This window comes from Mustela nigripes, chromosome 9 (genome assembly GCF_022355385.1).
Source record: "Mustela nigripes isolate SB6536 chromosome 9, MUSNIG.SB6536, whole genome shotgun sequence".
Taxonomy (NCBI): Eukaryota; Metazoa; Chordata; class Mammalia; order Carnivora; family Mustelidae; genus Mustela; species Mustela nigripes.
Genome location: NC_081565.1, coordinates 19,379,109 through 19,405,143, shown reverse-complemented (window position 1 = coordinate 19,405,143; position 26,035 = coordinate 19,379,109). Strand labels below are relative to the sequence as shown.

The 26,035-nt window shown below is 53.8% G+C and overlaps 2 protein-coding genes across 13 annotated transcripts in view; one reads left to right on the top strand and one right to left on the bottom strand.

Annotated features, from left to right (window-relative positions):
• Positions 1–8,993, top strand: part of ZNF618 (zinc finger protein 618) — a 183,286-nt gene extending 174,293 nt beyond the window's left edge. For all 12 annotated transcript variants that reach the window (XM_059410993.1, XM_059410989.1, XM_059410988.1 and 9 more), the window contains 2 exons: positions 515–616; positions 1,233–8,993. In XM_059410993.1, coding sequence (XP_059266976.1) covers positions 515–616; positions 1,233–2,749 — 1,619 coding nt within the window. In that variant the 3' untranslated portion in view covers positions 2,750–8,993. The remainder of the gene's footprint in view (positions 1–514; positions 617–1,232) is intronic.
• Positions 8,994–11,846: 2,853 nt separating this feature from the next.
• AMBP (alpha-1-microglobulin/bikunin precursor) lies at positions 11,847–25,352 on the bottom strand. The gene is made up of 10 exons (XM_059410997.1): positions 25,133–25,352; positions 23,782–23,924; positions 22,216–22,292; positions 21,295–21,411; positions 20,721–20,822; positions 19,983–20,029; positions 14,495–14,576; positions 13,150–13,317; positions 12,652–12,825; positions 11,847–11,966 (listed from the first exon to the last, which is right to left on the bottom strand). Exons 1-10 carry the CDS (start codon positions 25,247–25,249, stop codon positions 11,935–11,937), a joined length of 1,059 nt encoding a protein of 352 aa, XP_059266980.1. The 5' UTR covers positions 25,250–25,352; the 3' UTR covers positions 11,847–11,934.
• Positions 25,353–26,035: the final 683 nt, after the last annotated feature.

The window sequence follows — 26,035 nt, the reverse complement described above, 5'->3', positions numbered from 1 at the left end:
GAGAACTTAGTATCCTATAGGGCTTTGGTTGGGTTTTGTTCCTTTAATTAAATATTTAGTCAATAAACTGAAAAGATGAGAAAGCACACTTGAGAGAAGTGAGAGAATGTGAGGTCCCTTAGGTCCCTTGCTGGACCTGGCCCCCTCGCCCATTTCTGAGCTAGAACATGGGGTTATGTGTGGGTATGAGGCCTCTCAGGTCGAGTTGGGTCAGCAGTTCCTACCCACTGGGCAGTTACTCTGCACCTGGCCCCGTGCTCCGGTCTCTCCCTGCATTCTCTCTTCTTGGTCCTTCCAGCCCATGTGTCCCACCCATGTGCTCATCTTCCTTCTTCCAAGTGACAGAATTGAGGCTTTGCAAGCATCGGAGGTTGAGCGGGAGCCAGGGTTGGGACCCAGGCCTGCATCCTAGAAGTCTTGTATGGACTTCTCCAGCCCTGCTGTCATTCTCATCTTGTGAGTAGGCAGGCCTCTTGCACCTCAGGGTCACATGCTGTCCCCTTTTTGCCCACAGCGGACAACGAGAACAACATTGCCTCCAACCAGTCCCGATCGCCGCCTGCTGTTGTAGAAGAGAAGTGGAAACCCCAGGCCCAGAGGAATAGCGCCAACAACAGTAGGTCTCTCCCAGGCCAGAGCCTGGGGGCTCGCAGAGGTCCTCCTTGTGCACCTCTGGCCCTGGCTCTGGTCAGTGCCCTCTGCTCCCCCATCCCACCACCTGTGCCTCTCATGATGGTGCGAGACCATGTCTGAAGCTCTTACACACCTGAGACCTCACCCGTGGAAATTCTGATCTCACTGCACAGGCAGAAGGAAGCCTGGGGAGAGGAGGTGACTTTTTTGTGGTCAGAGCGCATGTATTTAGTCATAGAGTCACAACTGGAATCCACTGTCTGCAACTTCTGTAGGCTGCTCTTTCCTGCTGATGCTGTGGCCTCATTTGTTTTAGAGATTCCTTTCTTAGGGGCAATTCCTATATTGAAGAAGTTAGACTAGTTGGCTTCAAGAGGCTAGGTGAATGACGCGTGCAGCAAGTATGTTGCACACGTCCCACTGTATTCTCTTCCCGTGCTCATGGCAGGCATTACTAGTCAATCCCAGAACGTTACTCCTCTGAGGCTCACGGTGTGCAAGGTGAAACCTCCTCACAGTTCCTAATACTAGGTGCTTGAGCACTAGGGACAGAGGGTCCTGCCAGGTTTAATAACATCTCTCTTTGTGTCCTCCACCAGCCATAACCAGTGGCCTGACACCCAACAGCGTGATCCCCGAGAAGGAGCGGCAGAACATTGCAGAGCGCCTGCTGCGGGTCATGTGCGCCGACCTGGGTGCACTGAGCGTGGTGAGCGGGAAGGAGTTCCTGAAGCTGGCCCAGACGCTGGTGGACAGCGGTGCCCGCTATGGGGCCTTCTCGGTCACGGAGATCCTGGGCAACTTCAACACACTGGCACTAAAGCACCTGCCGCGCATGTACAACCAGGTGAAGGTGAAGGTGACGTGCGCCCTGGGCAGCAACGCCTGCCTGGGCATCGGCGTCACCTGCCACTCACAGAGCGTCGGCCCCGACTCGTGCTACATCCTCACGGCCTACCAGGCCGAGGGCAACCACATCAAGAGCTACGTGCTGGGCGTCAAGGGCGCGGACATCCGTGACAGCGGTGACCTGGTGCACCACTGGGTGCAGAACGTGCTGTCAGAGTTCGTGATGTCGGAGATCAGGACGGTGTACGTGACAGACTGCCGGGTGAGTGCGTCGGCCTTCTCCAAGGCCGGCATGTGCCTTCGCTGCTCAGCCTGTGCCTTGAACTCAGTGGTACAGAGTGTCCTGAGCAAGCGGACGCTGCAGGCCCGCAGCATGCATGAGGTCATCGAGCTGCTCAACGTGTGCGAGGACCTGGCGGGCTCCACGGGCCTGGCCAAGGAGACCTTCGGGTCTCTGGAGGAGACCTCGCCGCCGCCCTGCTGGAACTCAGTCACCGACTCGCTGCTGCTGGTGCACGAGCGCTACGAGCAGATCTGCGAGTTCTACAGCCGCGCCAAGAAGATGAACCTGATCCAGAGCCTCAACAAGCACCTGCTCAGCAACCTGGCGGCCATCCTGACACCCGTTAAGCAGGCGGTCATCGAGCTGAGCAACGAGAGCCAGCCCACCCTGCAGCTCGTGCTGCCCACCTATGTCCGGCTGGAGAAGTTGTTCACGGCCAAGGCTAACGACGCAGGCACCGTTAGCAAGCTGTGCCACCTCTTCCTGGAGGCCCTCAAGGAGAACTTCAAGGTGCACCCGGCACACAAGGTGGCCATGATCCTGGACCCGCAGCAGAAGCTGAGGCCTGTGCCGCCCTACCAGCACGAGGAGATCATCGGCAAGGTGTGCGAGCTCATCAACGAGGTGAAGGAGTCCTGGGCCGAGGAGGCCGACTTTGAGCCCACCGCCAAGAAGCCCCGCTCCACCGCGGGCGAACACCCCGTGGCTCAGGAGGACGATCGGCTGGGGAAGAACGAGGTGTACGATTACCTGCAGGAGCCCCTCTTCCAGGCCACCCCCGATCTCTTCCAGTACTGGTCGTGCGTGACCCAAAAGCACACGAAACTCGCCAAACTGGCCTTCTGGCTGCTCGCGGTTCCGGCCGTGGGGGCCAGGAGCGGGTGTGTAAATATGTGTGAGCAAGCACTTCTGATCAAAAGGAGGCGGCTGCTCAGTCCGGAAGACATGAACAAACTCATGTTTCTGAAATCCAACATGCTTTAAGACTTCGGGACGCTGACAAGGAAGACAAGAGAAAGAGAAGAGAAACGTTAGGAAAAAGAAAACCACATACACACACACACAACACTGTCGCAAAGAAAAAGGAATTTAAGTTCTAAACACTGTGGACCTCATTATAAACGCCCCCCTGGAAACTTAAGTGCTTTTTCAGCGTGCGTGTGCATGTGGCGTGCGCACGCGTCCGAGCGCGTGCGCCGCGGGTGTGCAGCCCGGGGTAGGGGGGTGCTGTGCTCGCCCGCGCAGCCTCCCCACAGCCTCGTGCACGCGTGCACACACACACACACACACAACCCTGGTGCGTGCACACACGCCTGCTCGCGGGCGCCTGTGCATTAAGCTGGGTGTGTCAGGAAAGCTATGTGGGAAAGAGGGAAGGCGCTTCACCCTTTCTCCGTGAGGGGCTGCAAAGACTCCGTGTTCAGGTGTGCAGACTGGTAGAAGGCTGATGTCGTAAAATGTTCAGGCAGCTGCGATCTGAAGTGACTTGACGTTCTCTGTCCTTGCCCCCATGGCTTCCCTCCTGCCCCTCTCCCCCTCCCCCCGGCCCTCCTGACCACACCGCTTCCCCACCCACCTCCCACCCCGGCTGCTCTGCCATGGATTCTCCAAACCGCATCAGACGGACAGTGTCTGCACTGGACTGTGTTCTCGTTCACCTTCAGGGCATTGAGCTGCTGCCGCCGAGCTTCCTCCCCGTGTTGGGGGGTGGGTCCCGGGGCAGCCGCCTTAGAAACACACCTATCTATCTCCCCAAATCAGGAAAGGAGAGTTTAAGAATATAAAACTGACTTTTTGCTTTTTAATATAAGATAGAAAAAAAAAAAGACATTTTTTAAAGAAGTATAGATACTGTCTCCACTCAATTTTTTTTCCCTAACATTTTAGCAGTTTTTACCTTTTTTTTTTCCCCCTCCCTCAAATTTGATTTTAGACTCTGCTAGGAGGCACTGAATGTCTGTAACTTATGTTTTGGAGGTGTTTTTGGTTTTGTTTTTTTCAGTTGCCCTTTTTGTTCCTCCAATCACACTGTAAACTAGCTCATCTCAGTGGTACCTTCAGTAGCCTAAGGTTTTTATTAGCCCTCCCTCTACCGTCCCATGTTCATGTATTCGAACGGCCAAGACCACGAACTTGGCGTTGCTGTTTGGAAACCAGGAGTGGGGCTGGAGTCACAGGTTTCACGGACGTGGGGTTCGGGGGAAGCCATAGCGAAGCGTGTGGCTTAGGCGTGCTCGTGAATGTACGCGGAAGACCCGCCCTCCCGGTTTGCTGTGTCTGGTACCACGAATGTCTGACTTCTGTACCCAGAGTGCATTACACTACTCGCCACGTCACTGACACTTCCAGCTCAGCGGGGACTCCCGAGTCCCTCCACATTCACCTCCGTAGCACCTCAGACCCACAGCCCCTCCCCCCTCCCTGGGGCCCCATGGGGTTCCTCTGGGTTCCATTGCCCCAGGCCTGGGGGAGGGGGTCTTCCCCCTCCATGAACCCCGGCCCTTCTGCCAGGACAGTAGTTGAGCTTGGTGCCTTGGTGGCCAAACGGTTGATGTATGGAGGGCACAGTGGCATCAGGCCACATTTAACATGAGGCTGTGAAAGATGGATTTTCTCTCTGTGAGCAGTTTAGGTTCTACACGCTCAGTCCAGGTGCCAAGAGCTTGGCCCCTTTGCCCTCCCAGGAGGTGGTTCTGTCAGGGTCCACACTCCACCCCCGCCCCAGCCCTCCCACGAGTAATGCGCTGGTGGCCTCTGGCCCCTAGTGGCCATGGCTAGTGGGATAGATAGTTACACTGAGGGCTTCAGGCTAAGAATGACCACCCTCACAGAGGGCTCTTTGCAAAGGCATGTTTCACCATCTTGAGGGTTGACCAAGTCCGCTCCCTCCTTTCCTGGTAATAAAGCATTACTTAGCAGTGAGATACCTCGATTCCAAAAAGCACTGTACAACAGGTCCCTCCCCAGGTCCGTGAGCAGATGGGGAAGTCAAGTTGGTCCAAAAACTCGAGAAGGCTTAGGATCAATCTTAGACCAGAACAGTGTCCCTGGGGGCCAGGCCTGCTCACGTCACCTCATGAGAACTAACCCAGCTTTTCCCTCCAAGTCTTGGACAGACTGAAATGCATCACAACAGGCCGTTCACACCTTCGCTCCAGCAAGCGGTGGTCTCAGGAACCAGTGCGCCGTTGCCTCTCCTGGAGAAGTTCTAGGCATTTCCCCACATTTCCAGCCGGGGTCACACCACTAGAAGAGCCTCCATTTGCACTGGACAGTCACCTCATGTCGCTCGAGAGAGTGTGGGAGCAGCAGGGAACTTTTTGATCTGATTTTTGGGGACGTTCCAGAAGGTAGCTGTGAGGCTGCTGCGGAAGGGTCCACGACTTGGCACTTCCCACCACACATGGAGGATCAGAGCTTTGTGTGTTTGGTGGGAACAGAGCCCTGGAGCCCACCATCCCGTCCTGAGAGTAGAGCTGTTCTGTGTTGCCCCATTACCGGGCCAGACATTTCTCTTCCTCGCAGAGCCATCAGAGACCAAACCCAGAGACTCATTCAGAGCACTCCACATTCTCTTCAGAACACGAGGCTGTCTGTCCTCCAGAATGAAAGTCTGTGTAAGTCTAGTTAGCTACACTGTAAGTGTCGAGTCATACGTGTCACCCTCGTTCTGTTCTAACTTCCCACCTCCTTTCAACCCTTTGGGCTTGGCTCGCTCTGTAGGTTTAGGAGAGATGCTACTAGTCGCTCTGAAAGCTGTCTCCTGGGGCTGCCTCATCCGGATTCGGTAACAAGGTGGCAGGTAGTCCTTTGTCTCTTGCAGCCGCTGGTTTCCCCCAAAAGATGTCACCAACAGGAATGGCTGTATCAAGGTGCCCCTTCGGTCTCCTGCCTCATGCATGTGGTTCCCGTAGTGCGAATCTTGCTGCAGTGAACAGCTTAGGAAAACCCAAAGATCTCACAGGTCCAGCCACTGGCCCCTCATTTCCAGCAATATCCACCTTATCCAAATTCTAGTTTAGCCAAAGGATTGAGGGTAGACTCTTCCAGTTCGTCTCCCTGCTCCTCCCCTGGCACCAACCTTGCGAAGGATTTTGTCTTCGGTTCCCCACATTCTGTGACCACTATGGGACTTCCTACCACAGGCCGTTGGTTGCTGGCAGGCCAGGCAATAGGGCCATCTCAGTCATGTTTTTGGCAGCTCAGTGTGGTCGTCTGCTGAACTTGGACACAACTTGACTCAAGCCATGCGATTCCCGAGACGGAAGTGGTCTGGTTTTGACACATGTGGATCCCAGAGAGAGAGCACGCCTCCATCCTGCAGGGTGTCCTCCGCTCATCTGATGTCCACCGGCTTCACCACCAAGCCCAGGCCAAGGACTGCAGCCTCATGCGTGGTCGATCGGAGTGGCCCGGGCGCGGATGCTCCGGTCCCAACACCGTTCTCCCTCCCGGTGCCTGGGCCCACCAGCCAGGCCTCAGATAGTGGTCAGAAACCGGAAAACAAAACGGAAGGGCCTCGTGAGCAAAGCTGCTGCCAGATCCCCGAGCACGTGCCCCCCGACAGTCTTGGGCTTTGAGTTCAGGCTTTGGCTCTTGATGGGAAAAGGGTACAAAGGTTTCCTGGTCAGGAGAGGACGGTCCAAGGAAGGACTTTGTTTTTACACCTGGTTCGTAAGCTAGCAAGTGTCTCCCCTTGAGTTTCCTCTTTTATTTCCTGCACTTTGAAGAAACACCAGGGAAGAACTCGGCAAGGCGTGTTTTCCACTGTGAAGCTGAGCCTCGGCCTTCGGGGGTCCCCTGTGCTCGGCTGAGGCCACCTGCTGCTGCCCGGTCTGGGACTAGACTCCTCAGCGAGGGGCCACCTGGAGAGACATCAGGGATACGGCGCACACTCTCGGGGGCCAGACATTCCCAAGAAAGGTTCGGAGTGAAGCTGGGTTGCGGATGGCGGAGGAAGGTCCCGTTAGCAACAGCCGGGAAGGGGACGGTGCCTGGATGTTGTCACCAGGATGGACGCGCTCGCAAAGACGGGAAGAGGAGGCACACGGGGTGTGGTGTGGTGAGCAGCCGCCTCCTGCCCGGCTGAGCTGGGGTGAGTTCATAGCTTTGCCCTTGGCCTTGAGAATGGTGGCAACGCCCATTTTCCTGTGATGTACCTGACGGGGAGCTCCTGGAAAGGCTGCTGGTTAGAACGGCGAGGCGGAGTCTGGCCCAGGCTGTTCCCTGGAGACGGTAGGCGGGGGCTCCGGGCTCAGCCCTGCCGGCCCTGCCCCAGCCCCCAGCTCCAGCTGGGCCTGCCCCTCTCTTCACTGTGGCTCATGTTTGCTAGGCCAGTTATGGTGAACCAATGATACGGTGTTTTTCCTCTTATGTTTCCCTCCTGGGTTCCCTCTTCAGGGTTTTCTGGAGGATTTTGTTGTCGCCGTTTTGTTTTTCTTCCTCTCTCATTTGGGTTTGAGGGTCGTGGTCAGTAGAGGCCTGCCTTTCCCCGGAGGAGGCCCTGTGGTTTCTGGGAGAAGAGGCACCTCCTTCCGCTTTGATGAGGGTGAAGATCCCGGGGTCACTGTTCACTGTATTCACGTCCCCGCCGCCGCCACGGGTGTTGCTTCTGAGACCCAACTCCTGTCCAGAGAAGGGTTGGGTAGGTCTGCAGTCGGGTGTCAGCATCGGGACCCACGGGTCCTACCCACCTGTGCGTCCCCACTGGGCACCTTGACTCTTCGAACCAAAGTTCCTTAAAGGGGCACAGCCCAGCCTTGTCCACAACCTCAGGGGCCTGGGATCCCTGTGGCGCTTCCTGACGTCCAGTTGGCCGAGACCAGCCGGAGGGAAGCCTCCTCCCACAGCCCAGGTGCCAGCCGGTCCCTGCCCAGGGCCCTCCCTCCCGCCCAGCCAGGGTGGCCGGGTTCCTCGGGTGGTGAGCCAGCTCGTGGACTGGTGTGCGGCTGGGACTCGCCAACCGGGAGAGAGGGGACCTGCTGGGCAGTGCGTCCGGGGCCATTCAGATCTCAAGCATCAGGAAATCATTTTGTACAACCACCCGAAGCAGAGATATTTTTTAAAAAGCGTAAATTATTTTTCATTTGTGTTCTGATCCTTTTTCTTTTCCCCCTGCAAACTTCACGTCGGTGATTCTTTCACATCAGGTAAATCTTCAGAAAGCCTTGGTGCCCCTTCCTGCCCACGCCCCGCTCAGTAACCACGTGCGTGCACCCTCCAACCCCCATCCTTTCTCAGTAGTTGAAGATGTTCTAGGCAATACCATAGGCACATCTGACTGTGTCTCTCTCCGAGTGCAAGAAACTCAAGTCATCTTAAAAAAAAAAAATACAAAAAAAAATTTACAAAAAAACAAACACAAAAAAAATATCTTTTTTAGGCCAGAGTTTTCTACAGGTATTAATGAATATTTTTCTTAATCCTTATAAGTTTTATGTGTTTAATATTTCTTAATACCGGTAGCATTAATTTATACTTTTGTAGCAACACAATATTTTTATAAACAGCCAGTGCTTGGCTCCAGTCTTCACGAGGGGTTCATGCAGGGGCCCTCTTGGGGCCCTGTGTACCATGTACTGTATTTAAAAAAAAAAAGTTACCTAGTGTCACCCTTGCTGTGTTAATTAACAAAAGACGTTGTTTGCGGTCTCCCGTGTCGTCGGTGTGGCTCCGGCGGCTCTCCAAGGAGTCACGTTGCATGGGGGTTGAGTTGACAGTTCTTGTGATCTGTAAACCCCCGAGACCAAACTTGAGGGTTTATTTAGGGTTTTCTGTTTGTCCTTTGGGTTTTTTCGTTTCACTTTGTTTTGGTACCGTATCTCCATTTACAGCCAAATCAGTTTCGTGATGTTTAAAACTTTTTCTGATGTCAAATGGAGGAAAGGAACAGAAAAAAAAAAAAAAAAAAGGAAAAAAAAAGATTTTTACAGAGTAATAAAATTTAAAACTGAGCTGTTTAAATGTTGCTGTTTTTACCTGTCTGTTCTTGTCCGAAAGTGGGACATTCCCAGGAAGAAGAGGAAGGTTCCACTTGGTTCCTTAAATCGCCAAAAGCCCTAGCCCAGAATTCACCCCCCATCCCCCGAATTCTTGCAACATTATTTCCCAGTTGGTTGATGCCAAGGCAAAAAGACATCCTTTTAATGGTTAGAGAGGATCAGTTACTTAAATGATTTCATGTCAGTGTTGTATTTATGGTTTTACAATAAAACGACCTTTAGGACGATGGCGGTGTGTGGTCTTATTTCTTGGGTTTGGCGTTGGGCCATGTCATCCAGTGAGGATCGCGGCACGGGGGAATAGAAACGGGCGAGAGGCAGGACCACTGGGCACGACAGAGTTGGGTGGAGTCTGTGCTGAGGGGACAAGGTGAGGTCGGGCATATCGTCTCCTCAGCTGAGTGGACAGGTCCAGACCCAGAGTCGGCTCAGCCCGTGTGAGATCAGTGCTAGGGCCCCTGTGGGCCTTGCTTAGGGACCCTTGTCCCATGGAAGGAGGATGAACTTAATCTGTGTCCTACATGTCCGGTGTCTCCAGGACACAGCCACATTTGCCTTGTGGCCACTGCTATGCCTCTTGCCTCTGGTGGCCCTGTCCTCAGCAACCTTGGGTGACCTGTGTGACTGTGTTGTATCCTCTTCCATCTAGGGAAGGGTGTGGCTTTGCCAGATTCCTGATGACATCTGTGGCTCTTAACATGTTAAAAATCTGTGCCCTCCACAGTGAGCTCTGGGGTTCCAGCCTGGGTGGACTTCAGCTCAGTCTTACCCGGAGTCTCGCACCCCCCGGCATGCACATCCGTGCTTCGAGTCAAGCTGAGGGCAGGTCGAAGGAGAGGGGAGGCCCCAGAAGGTGAGCAGCGGTCTGAGTGGGCCGGAAGGGCGCAGGGGTGCTGCTGTCGAAAGTCTGTTGTGCTTTCTCCCAGCCTCAACCAGACGGTGGGGTGCAGTCCCCGAAGAGGATATTGCATGGATTGGCTGGACAAATCCCACCAGGTCGCATGTGGAGCATCTCAACAGGCTGCCGAGCTGGACCCCCTCCCACAGGGCGTGAGCCATGTCCTCAGGACCATCCTTTGGGAGTTTCCTGTGACGAGTACCCCGGGGACATGGCCCAGAGCGGTTGACTGACGTTTCATCGAGGAGTTGCCACGCCGTCTGAAACAAGTCAGGAGCCTCCTGTAGCTCTAAGAGTCCTCCCCCAAGCCCCAACATCGAAGTCCCAGAAGGCCAAGGGCATGGCCTGGAGCCTTCATGCAGCCAAAGGGCCAGCCTCTGGGTTTTTAAAAAGAGGGGTACGTGTTGTTACTAAAGCAGCCACATTGATTTTGTACCAAATGTGACCAGTATCTTGAAGAGAGGATTTCAGGTAAGGATCCTTGAAAACCAAGCTGAGTCTTCATTCAGGGCAGCTTCAACAGAAGGATTCTGGGGCCTGCAGGGGTGAGTGGCGCGGGCTCCGGACTCCGGGGCACAGACGTGCTTCAACCCCGCCTGTCCGTCTCTGGGACCTGACGAGGCAACAGGCCAGCTAGGGAACCGCAGGGGAGCCCCCGGCCAGAGGAACCTTCTCCCCTCAGCCCTGCCCTGTGGCCTGCGGGCTGCTGTCCCACGGCTGCTGGCATGTATTTCAGGAGAATCATTAGATTTTTTTTTAATGGAAGACCCATTTTTAAATGGTGAGTTCAGAACTGTGAAAAATACCTTAGAAGCTAGCATTCCGTCTCCAACTGCAGCTGCTTCCCGCCTGAGGCTTGCTGTCTGTGCTTGAGGCGTTTGTCCATCAGTGCCCTTCTGAATATTCCCCTTCAGAGCACCATAGGTGGCCAGCCCTGATCCGAAAGGCACAGTATGGACGTAGGGCATGGTGACCTTTGTTCAGGCGGAGAGCTTGTCTCGTCTCCCTGAATAGTCACCTGTGTCCCCACCCACTCCTACCCAGAGAGTCCTGGCCATGACCGCACACTGTCCCCTCCCGACAGTCCTCTCGGGAGGAACTGGGAAACTCCAAGCTTAGGACTTTAGGGAGAAGCAGGGGCTTGCTCTCTGTTCTGGCCAAGGAAGCTGCAAAGCTTTCTAGTGCCCAAATGCTTAACCTCTGGATTCATCCTCTGTCCTTCCCTCCCTCCTTCCTTAGGAGTGTCATAAGCAAACAGGCTAATGGCCTGAGAGGGGCCCTTGACTGAATTAGGTGCCAGCCCTCAGCACACGGGTCACCCTGCAGAGAAGAGGTGTGCCGGCTTGCCTCGCCACTTCAGAGGACACAAAACCGGGGGGTTATCCTGCAAAACCTCTCTGCGCTCTGGATAAATGGACCCAGCAAGAGGGATTTGTAAATCAATTGCTTATAAATCCTGTGTGTCCCAGTTGGAAGCTCCTGGAGTCATGTTCTGAGGCCAAACCACCATGGACAGCCTGCCTATTTTCTTTCTCAAGGGAGGACAAGCCAGGCCAGGCTGAGGGCTTCTGGCCTGGCTCCGGTGCCTTGCCAGTCCCAGACGCCATGTGAAGGTCAGTGACATTCTTCTGATGGGGCAAAGGGCCAGAGTGATGCTCCCAGGAGATGGGATCTTGAGAGCCTTGTAGGGAAACCGCCTGAGGCTTTTCATCCCCTGGCAGCTGGTGCTGGGACAGGGCTGTGACCAAGGTAGGACGTTGGAGTAAGTATTGGTGGCCCCAGGACACAGACTGCTGCAGGCAGGGTGGGTCAGTGGCTGTGACCAGCCCGGGGCCTGGGCACATGAGGGCACAGTCCTCTCTTCGACCCTGGGTAGCTGATGACCCGGTTAGGCCTCTCCCAGAAGTAAGTACCCAGAGGTTTTTCTCTCTTCCTCTTTTCTGGCTTTAATAAAACAAACAGTCCCATTTTGTACTACTGTGGAGTAAACAGCAATATGATTAAGGTCTCGTAATTTGTGGAGCCAATTTCACATACCAAGGACTGTTCTATTTCCAGTACAGATTTTTTCATTTCTGGGGGAAGATGGGGTTACTCCGGCCCCCCGACCCCCAGCTTGGTCTCCCCCATCCCTGCTACCTCGTTAAACACATGAGGACAATGAACAGTCACGACATGGAACTTCAGGACTCTACAGGTTGGTTTTTATTTTGAACCCGGCCCCTGGGACACGCAGCAGCCCGTAGCCTCCCTGTCATCCGGTGGCCCCGTCAGTTGAATAAATGCAGCAGCTCCTTGTCCCCTGAGGACACAGAGAAGCTCAGGGAGTAGGTGTGGGGAGCCCCTGGGGTCCAGGGATGGGAACGGTCCAGGGATGGGGACGCCTCGTGAATGAGGGAAGGCAGCTTGGGCTGGTTTGGACCTGAGCTTGGGTCAGAAACCGCCGCTTGCGGAACGACTTGGTATCTCCAAAGCACATTCCGCAAAACAGTCTGGGCTTTAGCCTCTTTTCATTGACTCTAAGTGCCCTTTAAGGCACGGGGGTCAGATGGTTGCTTTTCCCCCGCAATGCCACAACTGTTGGCATCACTGCCTCACCCTCAGCATTGGTCACAGCTGCCATCAGCCGAGTCCAAAGTGCACAAGGTGCTGTGAGGTCGGCCAAGTGGGTTCTCTGTCCCACTTTACAAAAGTAAAAGCCAAGGCTCAAGCTGGCACTCGCCCAACGTGGCCAGCCTGGAGGTGGCTCCACCAGATTTGGGACCCGGCTCAGGCAGGTGCCCGGGTCTGGCCAGTGCCTCCCCGCTGCAGCATCCCAGCTGGGGGAGGGCCCAGGGCTTAGCCCCATTCTACAGATGGGCGACAGGCCCGAGGAGGGGCGTGGGCTGGTCACCTGCTAGGGTCCAGAACTGCCTCTCCAGATCCCCACCTCCTCCCAAGGCTCCCCCACCTGCACCTCAGGGCCCCCCCACCACGGGGCCACCTACCATTGCCGGGGACCCCGCAGTACTCCTTGCACTCCTTCTCCGAGTAGAACTTGTTGCCGTTGCCTTGGCAGCCCCCGTAGATGAAGGGGACGCACTTCCCCTGGGCAGCGTCAAATGCCCAGAGCTCGTGGTAGCCTCGGCAGGGGCCGGGGACGATGGGGAGACTGCAGGCCGCTGCGAGGCGGGGGCAGGTGCGGAGTGTGAGCAACGCTGACTCTCAGCTGACCCTCAAGACCCCCAGCGATGGGCCCGAACCAGGGTACCTGCTCCTAGAGAGCACCGGGCCCCTCCAGCCCCGGGAACCTGGAGCCCACGCCAGCCAGTGGCCGGCCCGTATCCCCCAGTCCCAGGCCATGGCTCCTGTGACCTCAGGAAACCTGTCCTGGGAAACCACCGCAGGCACATCCCCACCCTGCTCCCCATCCACCTTGCGGGTAGCCTGCTGGGAGCACGGGCCGGGGGCTGCGGCGTGCGCTGCGGCGCGGGGCCCACGCTCACCCACGGTCCGGCAGGTCTGCAGACACTCCTTCTCCGAGGCGAAGTTGTTCTTGTTGCCCAGGCAGCCGCCATACTGGAAGGTCTCGCAGGCCATGGAGGAGCCGTTATAGAAAAACCTCGTGACCATCCCCAGGCAAGGGCCTTCCGCACGGCCCAGCTGGCAGGAGTCTGGGGAGGGGCAGAATGGTAGCACGGACTGAGTACTTTCCGTGTGCCTGTCACCAGGCCAGATGCTTACCGGGTGCCCTGTCACCTAGTTCTCCCCGCTGCGCTGTGAGGAAGACAAGGAAATGAGCTGTGATAGATAAAGTGACTTGCCTGGGGTCACACAGCCCTGAGATTCAAAACGATGAGTCTGCTGGACTCCGGAGTCCGTGCCTATTCCGCTCTGCACCGCAGCGGCCCCCAGACCCCACCCCAGCTCCCCCATGTTGGTCTAGTCCGTCCCGAGACTGTGGTAACAGCAGCCAATGAGGCATTCATCCACCAGCTCCCTGGCCAGCCAGCTGGACCTTCTCTCTGAAGTCCTGCCCCTGTGCCTGTGCTCCCCTCGCTCTGGCCCCTGAAGCGCCGTCCTGCAGAGAGCCCTACCTGGATGCCTGGACAAAGCAGGATGAAGCTTCCTTTCATCCAGGAAGGACTCCTTGATCCCCTGACCCCTCCCTCCTGGGCTCCCCCAACCCTTTAGCTAACCTTCCTCTACTGGACCACAAGTTCCAAAAAGATGAGGGTTTGTTTCCGTGACCCCAGTACCCCCACAGGGTGCAGCAGGGCTCAGTGTTTGGGGGGCAAGGTGGGGAGTCCGTTGCAAACACAGCTACACACAGCGTGCTCCCGTCCTTCTCCAACGTGCTCCCAGAAAAGCCCTGATGGAGGGGCGCCTGGGTGGCTCAGTAGGTTAAAGCCTCTGCCTTCGGCTCGGGTCGTGATCCCAGGGTCCTGGGATCGAGCCCCACATCGGGCTTTCTGCTCTGTGGGGAGCCTGCTTCCTCCTCTCTCTCTCTGCCTGCATCTCTGCCTACTTGTGATCTCTGTCTGTCAAATAAATAAATAAATAAAATCTTTAAAAAAAAAAAAAGCCCTGATGGAGAGCGTGGCCAGCTGTTGTGCCAGCCACAGAGAGGGGGAAACCGAGGCTGGGAGGCCACACAGTGCTGCAGACAGGGCCGGAACTCACTCCTCCTGGACCTACGAGTTCTGAGGGGGCCTGACTCGGCTTTTCTAGTTCCAGTCCTTGCCCAGCAGACAAATAAGAGACTGTGGTGATGAGGGCAAGGTGAGCCCCCCACGGGCCCTTCCTCTCTGGAGTGTGACAGAAGCCAGTGGGGAGGTGAGTGGCCGTTACCTTCCTTCTTGTGGAAGTCCATTACCAGTTGCCCGGTCCCCGATCCTTCTTCCTCCTGGGGCAGCACAGCCCGCCGGGCTCTCTGCGGGGGGAGAGGGAGACAAGCTGTTGCGGGGATTTTGCCTCCACTGTTCACCTGTACCCCTGGAGTGTATAAACACTCGGGGAATCAGGGTGTAGACAGAGCACGGTAACTACAATGGTTAACGGACTGTCTTCCCCGAAGCATCAACCTCCATCCCAGAACGGGCATCACAAGAGAGGTTTCTAGTCTGAAAGGAAACTCAGAACTGTGAAGTGTGACAATACCCCTGTGTCCAAATTCTGGCTGAAATGTCCAAAGGAATAAAATAATGGGTAGGGGGGCATCTATCTGAATTGCCAGGGAAAGGCAGCATTGCTGTGCCGGAAACCTGAGGGCATTGCTACCCGGCGGTGAACAGGTGGGACGGATTGGCAGGAAGGGCGGACCAGACCATCATCCTTAGCTCCTTGCAAAGGAAAAGCTACATAGAGAGGATGGAGAAGGGACCTTGAGACTGCCCCTAACACCTCTAGCTGCGGCGCCAGAGGCTGAAGAGCGGGGCAGGATGCCGAATGCTGGCGAGAGCCTCCAGGAGCGCACAGCCCACTGCGGCGGGGTCCCAGGTCGCGAGAGCCAGCAGCACGCAGCCTTCCAGGGTCCCTCTCCATCCGGACCAGAGTCCGGGAGAGTCCATCCGGACTCTGAACAAGCACACCTGTGCTAACCTTCACCGCGGCCCTTCCCCTTTTAAGGTACAAGTAAAGGCTGCTGTCAAGCTGGTTGCACTTGGGCGTGCCTTGGGGAGCACGAAGGGAAAGGGAAAAATCACGGCGCACTGTGCACAACGCCGCTGCTTGGGAGGGGCCTACAGAGCCGGAGAAGTAGCTCCACCACACAGAGGACGAAGGCAGGAACCAGGAGGAAACTGAAACCGTCGGTGACACTCAAGCTGACAGCGCATCGGTATCACAGGGCTGCCCATTATGGAAATGAACAGAATGAAAGGAGGAGAAAGTTACTGGACCTGGAAAGGATTCTGATGAATTTAACAACCCAGAAGAGATACTACACCGCAGGTTAGTGATTCTAAGAAATAAATTCATAGTAGGAATTCTAGAAGGAGAGGCAGTTAGTATAGAAATAACAAAAGAAAACTTTGCTGCATTGAATGATGACTTGAATTGGCTAATTATAAGTAGGGATCAGATGAGGCAGAATGAGTGAAGAGCCCCCACCTAGACATTCCCTAGAGACAAGGGTAGAGAGCCCAGTGGCCCTTGGAGTAAACAGCATTAAGGGACAGGCCGTAAAGCAGCCTCTGAGGGTTGTAAGAGGGCAGAGGTAACCCCGGGATGCTGCACTCATCCAAGCTGTTGACCATGTCTAAACACAGGCAGGCATTTCACTCATGCGAGGGTCTGGTAGTTTTCCACCTGTGTGTTTATCCAGAAAAAAAAAAACTACTTCCAGAAATATCCCAGGGCACCTGGCAGGGGGCTTAGTTGGTAGAACATGGGGGTTGTGAATTTCAGCCCCACGAAGATGTAGAAATTACTCAGAATCTTAAAAAAAAAAAAAATCCCCACTGATTGAGAAGGGAATCTAAGTGCAGGAAAACAGGTGATGTGATAGCAAAGAAAAGATGATAGAAACTAAAGCCAATCAAATAGGGAGTTGAGGTTAAATGATTGTTACAAAGCTCATACAACTTAATTCTCAAAAGGTGGAAAATATAAACATCAATCTGGGATTACATCCACAAAGGCGGGGATGTGGGAAGCCTGGAAGGAAGAAGTGGAAGTGTGTTCCATTTCTCTTTTCTGCAAGGGGAGTCACTAGTTACGGCTTCATTCTTTTTTTTTTTTTTTTTTTAATTTTATTTATTTATCAGAGAGAGAGGCGGGGAGAGAGCAAGCACAGGCAGACAGAATGGCAGGCAGAGGCAGAGGGAGAAGCAGGCTCCCTGCTGAGCAAGGAGCCCGATGTGGGACTCGATCCCAGGACGCTGGGATCATGACCTGAGCCGAAGGCAGCTGCTTAACCAACTGAGCCACCCAGGCGTCCCATACGGCTTCATTCTTGATGCTGATAAAGAAATACAGATCCGTCAGGATCTGGATTAAGATGTCAAATTGAAAATTCATTTCCAGTTGCCTTCTCCAATTCCTAACAGCAAAAAGTGAATTCAGAATACCGATTTCCACATGTCCATCAGCGTCACTCAGTCGTGGAAAGGGGCACAGTTTAAAGCAAAAAGTAAAACTGTTGATGAAGGAAAGAAATCAAGTATTTTGGAGCCGAAGAGGAGGGTCAGTTCCTAACTCTGCCCTCTAATTCCCAAGTCATCAAATTTCTGATACTTCTCCCTAAGACTCCCAAATCCTGAGAGAAGGAAACTGAGGGACCCTATCTTTTTTCCTCTTCTGACAGAGGAGGAGTGAAGATGGCTTCTGGGAAGGAAAGGGGAAAACAGACCAGCGGCCGACTCGTTCTAGGTGAATGTTTTGGGGCTACATGATCTGATGCACCGGGGGTGTTGACAAATGGACGTCACTGCCCCGACCAGGGGGAACGAACCCCACACAGGACATTAAGAAGTTCTTCAAAAGAGAAAGCAAGCAAGGGTATTCCAACCAAGATGGCGCACCTGAGGAAAGCTCTTCTGCCACTACTTCCTTCTGACCCTTTCCCTGAATTTCAGTAAAGTAGATGGAACATAAAACACCCAGACTTTAGACTACATTTGGGCACTCGGCTCAGTTTTAGTGGGGAAAGAAAGGGTCAAGGACTGAATTATATCAGAACAGACAGGCAAAAACTGATGAGGCAGGAGCAAGAAGAAAAGGTAAAGAAATGGTACAGGGACTATCCAGACCCATGTCTGAAATGAAGGAGTAACTAGCCTGAACCAGAAACAGGGCCTGGCTGTGGTGGGCCCTGGTCATGAACTGCCTAAATGTCCCCTTAGGAATGGAGTCACATTTCCAGCCTGATCCATCAGCTCTGTTGGAACCTGCCTCAGCCAGCAGGACCCCTCTCACTCGAGGTGGTGCTTCCTCGCCAGACTGAGCAACGTAAGGGTGGTAAGGCCCCCGCCTTGGGGCCCTCATGGGACAACTCCAAAGGGCCCTCCCAGTTCTAGAACGCTCCCAGGGCTGGCTGAGGCATCAGGACCACATCACAGCTCTGCTGCTTCTGCTCAATCCTCCCTTTGTCCCTTCCCTTCCACAGGTGTGGATCTAGGAAACCCCACCTACGACACCAACTTGGGAGAGAATATAACTCAGCAAGCCAAAGGACATTCCTCAGTGGCCTCAAGCAGCAGAATTACTTCACGAAAATAGGTACTTATTAAAATAAGACTCAAAGACAAAATGGTAAATAACAGAATAAGATGAAGAGAGAGAACCCAGGGAGGGCCTAGATAAACAAGTTGAGAACCAAGACAACATACGTTCAGAGCTACTGAGAAACCGCCAAAGGAACAGAACAGACGCTGTGACATGGAATGACTGTCCTACAAGAGACAGATGAGAATCCCAGTGAATGCTGGCAAAAACAACATAAGAATGCCTGCCACGTGTGAAAGACAAAAAGATGCTCCAGGACGAAAGAGCAAGGGTTCCCGAGGTAGCAAAACCCAAAACGGGACTGGAAGATGAATTCCATCTAGTAGAAGAGAGTCCCCAAAAATGGAAAGACGGAAAGCTGTGGATGGAGAGAACACAGTGTATCCCAGAAACCTCCGATATGGAATGCTCAGCACCATGACCTATCCTAGTTAGAATGCCAACTGCAGGGCGCCTGGTTGGCTCAGTCAGTAGAACATGCTACTCTTGATCTCAGGGTCATGAGTTCAAGCCCCACATTGGGCTTAGAGCCTACATTTAAAAAAAAAAAAAAAAAAAGGAAGGAGGGAAAGGAAAGGAAGGAGAGAGAAGAAGCAGAGAGAGAAAGAAAAGAAAAAGATGTAGCCATCTTCAAGGATAAAGTCTGTCCAGGCATCTGGGCACAAGAAACAAATTGCTTACAAGGAGAAGAAATACCAGACTGGCCTCAGGCTATACCAGAGCCATAATTAGTGCTCAAGAACAATGTAGCAGTGCAAACAATGTTCTGAGGAAATGGCAACATGACCCAAGACTGATGCCCAAGCAAAATACCACTCAGTGTGAAGAAAAGGGGCAGGCTTTCTCAAACAGGGACGAATTCAGGGATTAAAACGCCCAGAACCCTCCGTGAAAACACCACTTGGTGAACAAGGGGCACTAATGAAGAGATTGACAGAAATCACTGACTCGGGCATGGAGAAGCAGAGTGGTTACATTCACTAGGAGAGAGCGTGGAGACTACAGAACTCCTATGCCATGCCTGGGAAAGATGGCGGCAGACGCTTATTTGAAAGTTCGAGAAGCCCACCCACTTTTTTTTAATTCAAATGACACTAAGTGCTTTAAAGACCTAGAAACAGCATCTCTGATGTAATACCGTTTAGTAACACGAAGCCCTAATCTGTGCAACTCTCCATCTAACATTCCTTACATCCTCCTCCTCTCCACATGTGGGCGTGTCACGATTCCTGGGATAATGGGAATGCTGGTAGTTTTGGGGTGGTGGCTTTTTTTTTTTATGTAGTTTTAAAACTTTTTTACTTTCTAGTTTTAGTTCTTTATAATGAGCATATGTTACTTTTATAAAATCAGTGGTAATTTTTCTTTAAAAATACAGGCACAAATAAGTAATAGGTTAACAGTATTAATTCTATATAGGAATAGGGACACTTTTTTTATTTTTAAATTTCTGGTATTTTTTTTTTAATTTTCAAACCTGTTTCTGATATTTTTAGGATATGTATTTGCTTAGAAACATAGCCTTGAAAATGTATACATAAAAATATACATCTACATATAGAAATATACACACCCATATACCTATATATACACACACACAACAATAGGATAAATTAGGATATATAATTTCCAAATAATCACAGAAAAAAATGAAGAAAGCTTAATCAATATGGTAAAGGCAGGAAAATAAATGAGAAGAGTAAGGAAGCCCCCAAAAATCAAAAGGCAGAATAGGGAGAGGTGAGCTGGTTGAGAATCTGCTTGCTCTCAGGTTTATAGTTTTTTTTTAAGAGATCAACTGACTTTATCCTACTCGAGTATTCTGCTGGTTGTGGGCGGTACGGCGCTAAGAACTTTTCCAACATGTCCCTGAATTCTAGCACATGGAAGGTAAGGGTAACTACCCCATTTCACAGAAGAGGAATGGAACTGCAACTGGTCCAGATGGTAGATCTAGGGTTGAGCCCTGGGGGGGTCTGACTTCAAAGCCCTGTGCCTAGCCCTGCCTTCTCTCCACCTCTCTCAGTGACCCCACCCACCCACCCCTGCAGGACCTGAGTGAGGGCAGCAGAATCAGGCGCGTGGGGACAAAGTGGGAAAAAGAGGTGCTCACCGTGTGCGGAGTGGGCTCCGGTTCCTGCTCCCCGGGGACACACTCACCTAGGTCAGGATGGGAGAAAGAGGTGAGTAAGAAGAGCACTCTGTTTCTTTCATCATGCTAACTGTGTGTGCCAGGCGGGCACGAGCTGGGGCCGGTCTCGGGCATCTTCCCACTTCAAGAATGGTTCCCCACACATGGCGTGCTGAAGGTCATGACTGGCAAAGCGACAGGCTGGTGGCCGCGCCGTCACTGCCGCGGGCACCAAGACACCAGCGGCAACGGCTCACCTCCACCGAGCCCTTGGCAGACACCAGGCACAGCACTGCCATATTTAAATGCTATTTCGGTGACTCCTCACGATGATGTCTAAAGGAGGCATTATTAGTCCCCATTTTAGATAAGGAAAACAAGTAGCCAGAAGTCCTCCAGCTGCACGTGAAATCCTGTCCAGCACTGAACTGCCTCCTAAGACGTGCCCATGGGTTCTGGATATAACCTTACTGAAACAGGTGGCACTAGGGGGGACTCTGAACTGGATCCGGTCTCTGCTCTCCCGGGTATATGCTGTGTGACCTGGAGCAAATACGGGGGCTCGGGCTGCCTCCTCTGTAAGATGGGTGCTGGGGGAACTATAACCCTACTTACCTCCGAGGGTTTCGGGAAGCACCCAGGGGACGGGAAGACGTTCTCGGAGGGCTGTGAAGGATGAGGAGGGGGCAGAACTGTGACGGGGGTTGGGGCTGCATTTACCTTTGTCAGCCATTGTGAAGATGGAGTCCTCGGGGATGCCCACACCCAAGGCGACCTCCCGGAACTCCTCCAGCAGGCTTTCTCGAAGATGCGGCTGTCGCCCTGTAGTGGAAGCAGAAAAGACGCCTAGAACCACGGGTACCTGGACTGGCAAGGCCTGAGATTATGGTGCACAGGGATTTTCATTGAGAAGTTGAAAACCATCAGCCCAATGCGATCTCTTCAAAACACTATGGAAAGATTGGCTCCCACAAGAGGAAGAGGTGTCCCTCCCAGGGCTCCCACCCATGTCCCCCAAATCCCCACACATGGCTCTGTCCGCTGGTTAAGGGCCTGAAAGCTCTGGAATTCTCTAGGCCTAGAATCTTAAAAGACCAAAAGAGGATTCCACCTGAGAAGAAGACTGAGCTCTGCCTCCTCCAGGAAGAGTAAATGTTTCCACCTTCCCCACAGCTGGAGTTTTCTCAGAAGGATAAAGCAAAGCTCCCAACTCCTCCCCACTCCACTGTCCCTAAATCATGGCCCTCCTTCCCACCCCCTACTCCCACAGGCTTATCTAGCTCCAGGCCATTACCATAGAGCTTGGCGGTGATGGTAGGCCCGTGGCGGTGGCTGAATTTCTTGGTCAGAAGGATGGCATACTCATCATAGTTGGTGTGGACCACGTAGGACTCCATGGTGATGTTCCATTCTGCATGGGCAATGCAAGAAGCCAAAGGGCTCAGCGGTCAGAAGGCTCTTCTGGCCTGAGGTCCTTCACCTGTTCCCCCACACATCATCTATCCATCCAGCCTTCTGTCTATCCGTCTGTCTCCTCTGTATATTCATTAATTCATCCACTGTCATTCCATACATCCATCCTCTCCATACATCAAACCATAAATCCATCTATTTCCTTCCCTTTTTCCTTCTTTCCTTCCTTTCTACCCTCTTTTCTCCCTCCATCCATTAATCTATCAATTGATCTGTCCGATGACTAACTCACTTACCTGCCGTCCGTATCTACATTCATGGACCAATCACTTGCTGCTTGATTCACTCACCTTTTTATCTAACCATCCATCTACCCAAACATTCATATGTTCAACCACTAATGCGATTATTCAACACAGCATATTCGATAACCATTTGCTGGACGAATGAACAAATTCACGTCCAAGTCTCTCTCTCTGCCACTCAGCCCCGTGCACACTGTACATGGTAGATGCTTAGCAAATTCTTCTCAGCTGACTGCAGAGGCCTACCGTCAGGGCTGACGAAACCTTCATGCTATCCTCAGAATGCAGCCACATCCCTTTCGTCCTGGATGTCCGTGAGTGCACGAGAGAGGAGGAGAGAGCGAGGGAGGAAAGGAGAAGGAAGCCGAGAGAACATCTCAGAAACATGGGAGGGGCCTTTAGGGACGCAGAGAGCCGACGCAGAAACAGAGCATAAGACGTGCTGAGGTCTTTTCCGCCAAGGGCAGAACCGCAGGGAACCCTCCTACTCAACTTACTGGGTTTACGGTAGAGGAACTTTCCGTTGGTGCTGGTTTTCTCATAAGCCCCGGAGATCTCCTCACAGGTGCCTCTCCTGGAGGTGGACAAACCAGAAGAAAGGTAACCACTGGGAGAGACCGAGGTCCTGACACCCACTCTCCCCCAGGGTCATTTCCACTTTTTTTTGTAATTTGGAAAGTAACACTCTCAAATGTCTTAAGCCTCATACCAGTCCTAGGGGACCAGTTCACGTGTAAAGGAACAGAGGGACAGAGAAAAAAGGGACGTCCGTGCCATCCTCTTGCCAAAGCCAGCACTAAACATCAGCTTCCTTCCCCAAATCTGCACATCAGCACGGGGAGGGGAGGGGAGGGTGATGAGTGAGTGCTTTGACGTGTTTATTACCCTACATCCCTCTGGCCCCAGTTCCCTCATCTGTGAAATGGGGCTCATGAAGCCTTCCTTACATGGCGGTTGTGAGGGTCCAACGGGATACTATTAAACAGCTTCCAGCAAGCACTATGAACATACCAGCTGTTGTTACAATGACTGCTAATTACCTTATGAACATTTATCAAGCTACATCTATGTGCTAGGCCCTGTGCTACCTGCTGAGGATACAGAGGCGGGCAAGAGGGACTCTGTCTGCTCACAGACCTTATAGCTGAGCGGGGCCCAGGGGCAGGCCAGAGACAGATGCAGTCAGTGCATCATATGTGCCATGTAGGGAGAAGACTGAGGTGCTCCAAGAGCAGAAAGGAAGGCATGTAACCTGAACCTTGGGGGTGGGGGGAGAAGTTAGTCAGGGAGGGCTTCCTGGACAAAGTGACATAGAACCTGAGTCTTCGAGGGTCTATAGGAATTAGCCCAGGGAGATGGGGAGAGGTTTTCCCAGTAGACGGAACATCAGGGGTGAAACGGTAGAAGGTTCCAGGAACAGAAAGGTCTACTTGGGTGGGTCACAGAGTAGCTGGTGAGTGCTGGGAGGGGCCTGGGAGGTGATCAGAATTTTATTCCCAAGGGCCACAGGATGCTATGGAAAGGTTTAAGCAGACTTGAGTTTTCCAGAGATCTTTTGTTTGCTGGGTAAAAGATTTGAGATTAGAGGTGGGGAGAAGTGTAGGCAGGCTGCTGTAGAGAGCCAGGAAAGAGAGGCAGGTGGCCTGGGCCAGGGCAGGGACGGTACAGAATGGAGAGGCAGACAGCATGAAGGGATTTAGGAAGAGAAAGGACAGGGCCTGATGGTGGACTGAATGGCTTGTGGCAGCAGAGAGAGGAGTCTCAGCACCTGCCTCCCGCCCAGGTTTCAGGGTCAGGTCCTGGGGCCTGGACGGGCCCTGAGCTAAGGGACATCCAAGGATCGACAGCAGGTTCCGAAATAGGCATGTATCGGGGCGTGGCCCAGTGGTGCTGATGGGACAGTACAAAAGGCGTGTCCTGCTGGAGGGACCTGGAGCTCAGAGGCAAGGTCTCCGCTGGGAGGAGACAGCTCAACTCTCCAGGACAGGGTGGTGACCAAAGCTAGGCGGGGGTGACAGGTGTGCCTTGGCCTCTTGTCCCTCCCACCCCATCCCCTCACTTACCGCCAACGTGTGCTGGTCATGCTGATCTCCGCGTCTGTCACCCCCTCGCCCAGCACCAGCGTGCTCATAGACATCCTGTCCATGAACTTCTTCAGCCATGGGCAGGTGGAGCCCATAGCCACGTGAAACCACTTCCCGTAGATCTAGGAGGCAGCCACAAGCTCTGAGGATCTGGGTTTGCCTCGGGCCGCAAAGATGATTTGCCAGACGCCTGTTCCCATTCCTCCCTCCCTCCCTCCTCTCAATGAGAAGCTGTAATGTCAGAGAGCTAACCAGAGGCCACGCAGTTTCAAGGAAGGACAGACCTCCTTACAGCAAGCCTAGGAGGGGAAGGAGCAGAGGGGGTCCCACCGCGCTCCGTGGAGGGCCGTACTCTGCTTAGGTACAGATCTGTGCAGCTCCATTGCATGAGGCCCAAAGCCCTAAGGTTGAAGGTCACCTTCAACTGTCTTTCACCCTTCCAGGGACAGGGAGCTCAGTACCTCGCAGGCAGCCCATAGCTCCGTGCTAGAAAGGATCTCCCCTCCTTGAACTTTCTGAGGACAATCCTGCTACCCTTTCTGGCCACACAGCAGAGAGGTGACTAAGCCCTCATATCCTGGGGAACCAGTCAGTGAGCCTCTAACCCTTTACCATCCCAGATCACCGCAGGACCCCCCTCAACAATGCCCCTCCACCCACAACCCCTGCTTGTCTCTGAGCATAAACAAAATCCACAGCTAGAAGGGTCTGAGAGCCCCTTATACGGATGTGGAGACTGAGCCCCGTGTGGGCGAGGTCCTGTTCAAGGTCACCCAGTGATTGGGGATAGAGCAGGAACTGGAAGGTGGTCCTGGGGTTCCTGCACACACCGCCTGCCCAGCCCTCTTAATCCCACCAACCCCATCTCTGTCCTGCTTCTTTTCTCCCCAGTATCCCACTTCTGCCCTGTGCCACCCGGGATCTCTGTCCACAGCCAGGCCTGCAGGGCAGAGCACCCAGGATGGTAACGGGCTATGGGGAGAAGGGAGCAGCCGAGAGTTGAAGGGCTGGCGGGGAGCAGGGGGCAGGAAGTCACAGAAGTTAAGCACTGTGAGGTGGCTACAGGAGACTTCTGGGGGGAGGGGGGCCTGTAATCTGTAGTGGAAGGTGAGGAGCCCCCTGAGTCCCGGAGGGCAGGTTCACATGTGAGATCGTGAGATCGTCAGACAAGGGGCCCCCGGAACGGCAGGTGCATAGCATCATAACTTCAGCAAACCCCGGATGATCTGAGCAGGAGGGCCCCGAGGGACCCAGCCCTGAGTTCCAGATCAGGAGACCTGCCCCCCGCTGCCCCCCATAAAGCCATTGCTGCCAGAGAGGCCAGCCTTACCCGAGAGATGTCGAAGTTCTCTTGCACTTGGATGTCATCAGGCGGTGTCACCACGGGACTGGCACTCACGGCCAGGCAGGCAGTCAGCAGCAGAAACACAGCCCTGAGACTCCACATGGTTCTGGGCTCTTCTGCCTTGAGAGTCGCTCGCAGGCTCAGGCTGAGGACAGAGGACACAAGGCCTCTCTGCCCACGGCAGTTGTGAACTGAGGCTGGGGAGGGGGCCAGGAGCTTGTAGGCGACCTTGGTATTTGCCCTGCTCAGCCTGAACCAATCAGGGCCCTGAGGCCGGGTCTGATCGATCCCTTGCAGTGTCCTGCCTGGGGTCAGTGGTCCCAAGGGGTCAGGGCGGCTGTTTCAGAGAAGGCGCCGGCCAAATACAACCCAGGCCGGAGGCAGCCCAGCTCGGGCTTCAGGCCCCAGACCGGCTCCCCCAAGACCCAAGAGAGGAGAGGAGCAGCCTGTTGCCTTTCCTGCCGGGTCAGCGGCCTGGACCTCCTGCTCCAGGAGCCAGCAGCGTGAGCCCCATGGGGCCCCTTCCTCGCAGGTGAAAACGGAGGCTCAGAAAGAAGAAACAACGGAGCAGAGACCATAGCGGTTGGTAGGGGGGAGGGTCTAAAGGCACAGCCCAGACGAGAACTCAGGCATCCTATCTCCAGAGTTCCCTGTCTGAGCCCCGGCTTCCTGGAGCCGTAGCAAATAACAGCAGGAGTAATGATGATGATTTCCACAGCAGCTTCCATTCCCTGAGCACCTGCTCTGTGCCAGCTCTACACCAACACTGGACATATGCCACAGACTTGAATTCCACCCCTACAAGAACCTAGAAAGTAGGTGCAATTTCTCCCCTTTCAAGACAGGGGACTTGAGGGGCCTTGCTGCCTCAGTCGTTAAACATCTGCC

Bases quoted from the DNA above. Each gene is read 5' to 3' on its own strand.
- AMBP (XM_059410997.1), bottom strand. From the start codon at position 25,249: ATGTGGAGTCTCAGGGCTGTGTTTCTGCTGCTGACTGCCTGCCTGGCC. The intron at 23,925-25,132 runs GTAAGGCTGGCC...GCTGCCTCCTAG, and splicing joins AGAACTTCGACATCTCTCGG to ATCTACGGGAAGTGGTTTCA. The intron at 11,967-12,651 runs GTAGGTGGCCCC...CTGTGTCCTCAG, and splicing joins CTGCGGGGTCCCCGGCAATG to GGGACAAGGAGCTGCTGCAT.